The 9,753-nt window shown below is 36.2% G+C and overlaps 1 protein-coding gene across 2 annotated transcripts; it reads left to right on the plus strand.

Moving 5' to 3' along the window:
- Positions 1-832: 832 nt before the first annotated feature.
- On the plus strand, positions 833-4,042 carry BME3 (Plant-specific GATA-type zinc finger transcription factor family protein). 2 transcript variants are annotated; one of them, XM_020374111.3, is made up of 3 exons: positions 833-1,147; positions 1,634-1,886; positions 2,810-4,042. In XM_020374111.3, the coding sequence occupies exons 1-3, from the start codon at positions 942-944 to the stop codon at positions 3,611-3,613; spliced, it is 1,263 nt and encodes a 420-aa protein (XP_020229700.3). In that variant the 5' UTR covers positions 833-941; the 3' UTR covers positions 3,614-4,042. The 2 variants fall into 2 exon arrangements, with proteins under 2 accessions (XP_020229700.3, XP_020229701.1); XM_020374112.3 differs by having other exon boundaries at positions 835-1,447.
- The last annotated feature ends 5,711 nt before the right edge of the window (positions 4,043-9,753 follow it).

Here is a 9,753-nt window from a genome sequence, read left to right on the forward strand (position 1 = left end):
TGTAACGCTAATTATAATCTTATATTAAATAAATGATATAATAGTTAATATTTAATAATTTTATATTAAATTATACTTTTAATCCTAATTTTAATCTTTTTTCCCTCATTTTATAAGATAAAATTTGAAAATAAAAGTATAAATTATTAAATATTAATTATCATAATATCTAATGAATAAATATTTTGGTCAATGTTATAACAGACAACAAATAAATGAGACTCAAGTTATGAAATTAAAAAATAAAAAATAAAATAGCGTATTGAATATTATACAGGAGACTAAAATATAATTTATGCCTTTTATTTTATATATAAAAAAAAAAGTTGCAGAGATAAATTGTTTATTGATACATACATACCCCAAAAAAGAAAAAAAGTTGATTGATGATGTAAAAATTTGTGAATGCGATAGCTATTTTCCACCTTTTAAGTTGGTATATAATAAGAGTAACCCTTATGAAGACGGTAGAGAAGTAAAATGTTCTTGGGAATATACAATGACTCCAGAATTTAAGCTTCTAAAGTTGGTGTTGCATGGAAGGCATGATAGCCAAGTTTGATAATGTTCATAAACCGAGCATAATCTATGTAAATAAAAAGGGAAAAAGAAAGGCGTAAATATAAATAATAATAATAAAAAATAATAAAAAAAGTAATGAGTAATGAGAGTGTTGCGTGTGCGTTAGGCGCGTGGAGGGGTTTTGGTAGGCAGTAAAATGTTTAGTTTTATTTAAGATATCTGAAACAAGGGCGGTTAAAGGGTCTGAGAAAACAAAAGCTTAGGTTGTGAGTGGTGGTTGAGACTTGAGGATTAGAATAGGAGAGATGGGTTGGGTGTGTGTCCGTGAATGGAGGAAAGGGGAGAGATCAGAGAAGGGTGGGTGGGACCCATGACCCATGACCCATGACCCATGACCCATGACCCATGACCCATGACCCATGACCCATGACCCATCCCATTTGATGAGAGAGAGAGAAGACTTAAACATGACGAGAGAGGGTAGTAAAAGACAGCTAGCAATGAAGAAGGAGCCTCACCTACCAGTGCCCACTCTCCTCTCTTCCCATTTAAACCTTCTTCACTCTCCTCTCTCTCCTTTCAAAAACCCATCTTCTCCATCTCTCACTCACATTCCACCCTTCAGGTTTGCCTCTCTACTCTCTATTTCATCTCTCAAATCGTTACATATACATCTTTCATTTTCTCTTTCCCCCTTCCTTATTTCCTCTTCATTTTCAAAACATTGCTCCACAATTTCCTCTAATTCACTCAAAGGAAAATAAGAGAAAGTGCAGGGGTTTCTGGATAAAATCAAAATGCCGGATTGGGACCAGCTTTCGCTAACGTGCGCCGCACCACTCAATGCCTTCACATGCTAAATATCTTCAATTTCGGATTTTCGTTTCATGAAAAGCGAATTAATTAATTATAAATACAAGCCCACGTTACGTTTTCTTAACTTTCCCATTCGCTTTCTTATCGTTTCCGAAGATAAAAATATTAAATTCCCGGAACTTGCAAAATTCATTTTCGCACAAGTGGCTAACGTGCGCCATTCAACGAAAGCTGCGACTATGATTTTTTATTTGTTCACAGCCTGATTTTTGTTTCGACTTTTGAATTTTCTCAGGAAAATTTCAGTTGCCGAGAAAATGGTTGGACCAAACTTCATGGACGAAATAGACTGCGGAAGCTTCTTTGACCACATCGACGACCTTCTCGACTTTCCCGTCGAGGACGTCGACGCCGCCGCCGCCACCCTGCCGCCTGTGGCCGCCGGTGCCGGAAACTGCAACTCGCTGGCGAGCATCTGGCCCGCCCAGTCCGACTCGGTGTTCTCCGGCAACAGCGCTTCGGACCTCTCGGCGGAGCTCTCCGTTCCGGTGAGTTTTCTAAACGTCGCAGTTTTGTCTGCATTTTGTTTTTTTATTTAAAAGCTTTTTGGCGCGTTCACATGAATTCCGCGAATTGCTCTGTAATAATATCAACGCCCATGGTTTCAACAGTGTCCTTTGTGGCCGTTGGATTCCTTGATTATGACATCAGTGTTCAATGTACGGCTCTGATTGTCTCTTTTCAAAAGTACCCTATTGCCAGCCTGGCACTACGCGTAATAGATAGCATGAAATTTTGGTTCTACTCGTGAGGAACATAGTTGAGTGATTGTCCACAATTTTTCTTTTTTATTTTTTTTTGAAACAGAATTTTGGAGACATTGGAAAAAATAAGAAATTCCAAAATATCTAGACACTAGACAAGGGAATTTGTTTTTTTCGTAAAGTATTATCCAGCTTGAAATGTTTTTTAATTTAAATTCGAATTTGGAGACATTATTAATTCACAATTATTTTTAAAAAATTTCTAGAAGGGGGCATTTTAGTCATTTTATATGGCACTTGATTGTGTCGGTGACATGTGGCACAGCACATCCCCTTACTCTCCATTATTTGAACATCATTATTGGATATCATGTGATTTTGCATGTGATGATCACGTGATGTGACCACCCACACAAATAATGAGCATTGAAAAATTGGCCACTCTAGCAACCCATGTTTGATGATACCCTTTTGACAGTGAGCACAAATTCGTATTCCTCATTCAATTTGAAGAGCACAAAATATGTTTATTTACCTTATTTTGTGGAATGCCATGATATGCAAAATATGCTTTACTATTAGTAAGTTACATGCTTTGATTGAATTGTATAAACATAAAAGAATAACCATAAGGAGGAGTAAATGCATTTAAATTCGAGAATGCAAAATATGATTTTTATGAATGTTTTTTGTTATTGTGCTTCCAGTATGAAGACATTGTTCAATTGGAATGGCTATCCAACTTTGTGGAGGACTCCTTCTGTGGGGGGAGCCTGACCATGAAGAAAGTGGAGGAGCCATCATCATGCACCACCAAGGAGGACTCAGTGCACAACCAATTCAACACCTCAAGCCCAGTTTCTGTCCTTGAGAGCAGCAGTACCTGCAGCGGCGGCAAGACTGTGCCACCGCCGGAGATTTACATCCCAGTGCCATGTGGACGTGCACGCAGCAAGCGTCCACGTCCTGCAACCTTCAATCCTAGGCCAGCCATGAACCTCATTTCCCCTGCCTCCTCTGTTGTTGGGGAGAACATGCAGCCTAATGTCATATCCCCCAAGGCCTCTTCAGACTCTGAGAATTTTGCCGAGTCTCAGCTTGTCCCCAAGATACCAAAGCAAGCCTCTGGGGAGCCAAAGAAGAAAAAGAAAGTGAAGTTGCCACTTCCTGTAGGTCCAGCTGATAGCAATTCCAATCAGAATGGTTCGCAACCAGTTAGAAAATGCATGCATTGTGAGATCACCAAGACACCACAGTGGAGGGCAGGTCCAATGGGGCCAAAAACACTATGCAATGCATGTGGTGTTCGTTACAAGTCTGGTAGGCTCTACCCTGAATACAGGCCTGCTGCAAGCCCAACTTTTTGCCCTTCCTTGCACTCCAATTCCCATAAAAAGGTGCTGGAAATGAGATGCAGAGGCATTGACAAATCCGGTTATGCAATGAATTCAGCTGCCTCACCTGAACTCATTCCAAACACTAACAGCAGCCTTACCCTGGAGTACATGTGATGTGAGGGAAGGAGGGAGGGAGTGATCCTTGTTGGAAACCTGAACATCTCTAGAGTCTTGTCTTATGTTATTTCTTATTGATATTTCATTTCTTTGGTTAATTGGTTTTTGTACAGGGTTGGAATGGGGGAATAGGAGCAATAGATGATGATGATCATATTTTAGCTGTTAGGGGAAGATTGTAACGAGAAGTGATCAAAAGGGGGTAGGAGATATGCAAGTCAAAAAAGGGTAGGGTCTTAGGTCTAGTAATTGTAGGTCCCTTAAGGTCATTAGGAGTGGTTGTCCCGGTTGTTTTTTTTTTTTTCTTCTTGGAATTCTTTTCATTTTTTCCCCTTTTTATATATATCCCTGTCCATGGGAATTCTTTTTGCAGTTCATTTGTAGCAAAAATTCTGAGTTGAGTAAGAAAGTTTTAAATTTTTTTAATGCCCCGTTCGCTTTCTTCTTCCAATCACTGCCGTGTTCTTAGCATATCTTCTTTGAATATATTCACTAATGTATTTTTGAGTAAAATAAAACTTGTAGAGTAAGTGTTTTGAAAATTGGAGAGTATCTTGATGAATGCCAACATGGTATAGAATAAGATTCTTGCCATATTGCTCATATTGTGAGCTGCGAAAAAATGTACCATAAACAGGCATTAATTAACACTCACCATTTTTTATTTTCGCTGTACCAGTTGTTTGAGTACCAACTGCCCACGATGGATCATTTTATCCTTCGACAAATTAGGATGTTAAAAGTGATGGTATGGAAGAAGTTTTCTTGTTCAGTAAAAAATTCTTTTGTAGTGAATACATGGATTTGAGATTAAATGCCGAGGTCAGCTGGAAAAAGAAAAAAGAAAGATTTGGTCCCTTTTAACTAAGGAATGGGCAGTTTAGGAAGAAAAAAAAGACATTAGTTATCTTTAATTATAAATTACTTACATTGGTAGATTTCTACCAAACCGAAAAAAATAGTAGAGGGTGAGCGTAATGATGATTCTTATTGGTAGGACTTGTTCATGCCTTGAAAGGTAAGCACAATGCTTATATATAAATCTAATTATGGCTTTGAGGCTCTTTCTATAGGATTTGGCAACATGTCATGATCTCTCGCAACTTTACAACTAACAACAAATTAAATGATACCTTGCTGGTAAACTCGATTGATTGCTCATATAAATTTCAGTTGCTTGAACTTCTCAAGCAGCTGATGTGATATTCTTTCAAATATATACATCTCCCATATTTTAAGTTATGCTTTGATGACATTAATAAAAGGACAAACTTCTCCAACCTGTTTAGTTTTTTAAGTGTACTCTCTAATAGCCAACGTGACCCATGAGTGCTCTGGGCTACTGAACAGGCCCTCTTAATTTATATGCAAGAATTGGGTCAATTCCACCACCAACTTCTTAGGTCTAACCAATCTATTCTAAAGTGAGTATGTTTCAAGTTCTCTATCAAACTTGGGTAGGTTTGAGATGAGTGAGAGCAACTTCTTCCAACTCTTTGAATAGAAAATGACTCTACAAAGTCAAGTCCATTTAGTAAATGTTCACTGCAGATTGTATGTGTCCAATTCATGAGACTGTAGAAAGCTTTAATATACAAAGACTGAGTGATGACTTTAGGGAGAGAGAAAAAAAGTTTATAAATATGCATGTATTTAGGTGATTAGTCATGTTCTAGAAGCAGTAGAATAAAGCTTTGATAGGAGAGTAGTAAATTATGGATAATAGCTGCAAATAGAGAATACCCTTGTGACACAGATTGTTACAACGCAAATGAATTGGTTTTGTTCAATGCATTCGTTGATGTCAAGATTATGAGAATCACTTGCTGGTGATTAGACAATTTTACTAGTCACTTGTTGAAATGATCAATTTTAACACGTCTCACACAAATTGATGTTGAATTATGCCAGACACAATTGGGAGGTGATCTGAAAAGATTCAGTTGAAAGGCATTGCACTAGCTGGTATTAATTTCGGGAAATATTGTTTCTCATCTTGTTCTATTATAGAATAGTTCAATTAATATAGGATTGTCACCTTGAGAAAGACTATGCATAATCACTGTCCTTAACTGAAGGGTTAATCTTACAACTTTTGAGAAATTTGGATAAAAAAAAAAACCCAAAGAATAGTTCAATTTAAAAATTCTACAGCAGTTAGCAAAATTCACGCTCTTATCCTAAAAATTTTCTCTCATATTTTAAATAATTTTTTTTAAGTTAATAATATATATTTTTTGAAATATGAAACATAAGTCCTTATAATAATGTCTAAAGAATTTATTTTAAAAAAAATAAAATGAAAAGGAATAGATAAGAGGAGTCCGCTTAGGTTGAAGGAATGTTTCATGGTTTCATCCCAAATTTATGATTTTTGAAATTTGTCAAGGCAGTTTGATTGATATAAATTTTGCAATAATTAAAAACGTAGCAACAAATTTTTCAATTTCCTACATTTATAAACGAAGGATAAATCCTTTGTGGTTATCAGATTTTACCCAATTTCAAGAACTATTGCGTGTGAGACATTCATTAAAATCCAAATACTAACGAAAGAAGCTTCATGGGTCAAATGTTTGAGATTTAGGACTAGTGGACCACCAGGCTTTAAAAGCCCAAATAATATAGAAGTCTGCACCATTATAAAGCCCATTGTAATTATAGCTCCGAATGTTGATTGGGTTTCAGATATAGAACCAGTACAGTCCACTCCATTTCCATCTCCAAATTCTGTATGGGCCGAAAGATCATGCCTAATTCCGTCCAAATAAGATCTTGGTTACACTTTTTTTTTTATAGGCACACTTTCTTTTTTTTTATTAAATAAATTAAATTTCTAAAATATCCTTAATTTTTATCATTTTTAATTTTTAAATTTTACACTCCCAATAATTAATTTAACACTTTTTTTTTCACACACCTTGTGAGACCCCATCCCTCTTTTCTTTCCTTCACTCTCACTCACTCCAAACTCTCTTCTTCCCTCTCATTTCCTTTTCTCTGAAATTTGGTGGCTTTAGGTGTTGAGCTAGAGTCAGGTGGTGCTAGTTGAGAGTGAGCTGACTCCCTTCTTCCGTGTGCTTCTCTTCAAGCTTGTTATTCTCCTCCTATCAAGCTTCTTCTTCCTTGTCTCTTCCTGGAAGCTTGAATTTCTTCACCGAGGTAAGGGAAGCTAGGTTTTTGTTGTTTTTGGTTTCGAATGAGTCCTAAAAGCTTATTAGATGCTTGTTGATAGCTGATTCTTGGCTGTGATTGAAGAAAAATTCGTTTTCGGGGTTTCGGGTAAAAATTTAGGGTTTTCATTGATTTGTGGTTGCATGTGTAAAAAGATGTTGTTTTTGAACCTTTTGATGTAAATGTGAACTATTGGATGGTTTGCATGAGGATTTCCTGGCTGTCTTTGCAGATTTTTGAAGAGATTTTCGAACTTTGGGAGTTGTTGCTGACCTTCGCGCTGGGCGCCGTTCTTCGTGCCGGGCGCGTGACCATCAGGGGTTCCATTTAGGCAAGCCCGCCGGGCGCAAAGGTGTGTGCGCCGGGCGAGCTTGAGAATGTGAGCCTTTGGATGGCCCACGCCGGGCGTGACTTGGACCACGCCGGGCGCGATATTAGTTGTGACATGTTTTGGATTTTTCTGGTACTGCGCTGGGTGCGATTCTGTCGCGCTGGGCGCGGAGACTCCTTGGGAGTCTCTGCCATGAGAGCGCCAGGCGGAATTCGAATTGCGCTGGGGCGAGACCTTGGGAGGTCTCTGCCTTCCCCGCGCTGGGCTCATGAGACTCCTCAGAGTCTCTGCCTGGGGTTGCACTGGGCGCAATTGGTATTGCGCCAGGCGCAGGTGAGCCTTGGGCTCTCTGGCTGGGTCACGCCGGGCGCGGGCATTCTTGCGCCGGGCGTGCTGGCCCCTGGTGCTCTCTGGTTGTGCCACACCGGGCACGACCGTGAGTGCGCTGGGCGCGTATGATGAGGTGGAATTATATGCTGAAATTGTTGATAGATGTTGTTTATGTCGAACTAAGCTGTAATTGATGAATATGTTGTGCTGACTAGGTGATAATGTTGAATAATGATGTTAAGCTGTAATAGATGTATATTGTCGTGTTGAGATGGGCTGTTATTGATGATTTTTAAATGTTGAATTATAATATTGTTGTACTATAGACTATTGAACTGAGTTGTGAGTAGTAAGCTGTGTTGAATACTACTTAGCTGTGCTGTATGCTGATTTTGTTGTGCTGTGTTATGCTGTGAGCTGTCTTAACTGGGCTGTTAGGCTGTGTTGTGTGATGTTTTGCCACTAAGTGGTGTTGTTATAGCCGCTAAGTCGATGCTATTATTGTCGCTAAGCGGTGCTGTTATAGCCACTAGAGTGGTGCTGTTATTGCTGCTATGCAGTGCTGGTATTGCCGCTTTGCGGTGTTGATATTGCTGAATGTTGTGATGTATTATAAGCTGATCGATGTGCTGATAGCTGTAGCTGTTTTCCATTTATATTGTTATATATGTATGTTGATTTTTTTCACTAGCTTACCCTTTGTTGTTTTCCATTTATATTCTCTAGGGTGTTTTGTTGTTTTAAGCTACTTGGTGTAGTAGCTATTGATTTATTTTGTGCACTTTAACTCTATCTAGACTTGGGCCATGTATATATATATATATATACATATATATATATATATATATATATATATATATATATATATATATATATATTCTAGACACTATATGTATACACTTGTTCCTTTCTGTGTGGTGTTTCTGGTGTGTCGTGCCGTGTGTAGAGACCAGTCGGGTCGTTACACACCTTCCCTTGTTTTCACATACATCCCATTACTTTTCCTCCATTCTCACATATTTCAGTAGGTAGTTTTAATTTTTTTAGTTTTACATTACTCTCTTCCTCCGTCCTCTTTCAGTTTTCTCATTATTATCTTCTCCCTTCCCGCTTTTAGTTTTCATATGCACCCAAAATGTATAAACTAATTTTCAACAACATTATAAGCACGTGTGACTTTCTTGACATTGTCAAAAGTATTGAGCCAAATATGTATTTTTTCTTCAAATACTTCTCTCGTTTACACACCTAAAATAGAACATCATATAATTTTAGTGTTTTAGAAAATAATTTTTGGAATAAAAATTTTACTGAAAGAAAGTTTTAAAATTGAGTTTTTAACATATTTTTGGAAAGTACTTTATGAAACACTGAATTTATTATTCCAGAAAGTACTTTATGAAATTATGTAAAATAACACACTTCTAGAAAGTACTTTCTAGAACAATAAAATTTAGTATTTCGGAAAGTACTTTTCGGAATAATAAATTTAGTGTTATGTAAAATACTTTCCAAAATTATGTAAAGTAATACATTTCCAGAAAATACTTTTTGAAACATTAACTTTACTATTCCGGAAAATGTTTTCCAGAACATTAACTTTACTATTTCAAAAAGTATTTTCTAGAATTATGTAAAAAAAATCTAAGTTTTTTTTTTAAAACACTAAACTTAATGTTAAGGTTTTTAGATAAGTGAAATGAAAAAAATGTTGGAAGACGAAAATGTGTGTCTAGTTCGGTAGAAACTGTTGAGGAAGCATACCTATAATGTTGTCATGTATCGGTTCTACAATCTGAATGCATGTGAAAAAGTGAAATAGGTAAGAAAATAAAATAATAATGTAAAAAATGAGAGAACTAAAACTATTTACTAAAATAAGTAAGGAATTAGAAGAAGACAAGAGGGTGCATGTGAAAATTAAAAGAAAAAAAGAAGGAAGTGGGTGAAAAAAAAAGAGAAGAAAATAGTAAATTGAAAGTTGAAGATGTAAAATTAAAAATTTAAAAAAAAAACTATGAATATTTTAAGAATTTCTTTTTTAAAAAAAAGTGTACTTATAATATATATATATATATATATATATATATATATATATCATGAGCCTAAGATCTTTTATTATATATAAACTATTAAAAAAAAAATACAAATTAATTTTAATTTATGTAAAAAGTTTATTTTATTTTTCATTCTTATTTTCTTTTATGAGTATTTAACGTATCTAAACATGACTTTTTTTGAGCAACTTTTCAGTTTGCTTAATCATGTTTTGAAGTATTTTAACCATAAAAGGTAATTTAAG

The sequence above is a fragment of the Cajanus cajan genome, chromosome 7, assembly GCF_000230855.2.
Source record: "Cajanus cajan strain Asha chromosome 7, NIPB_CcT2T_4, whole genome shotgun sequence".
NCBI lineage: Eukaryota > Viridiplantae > Streptophyta > Magnoliopsida > Fabales > Fabaceae > Cajanus > Cajanus cajan.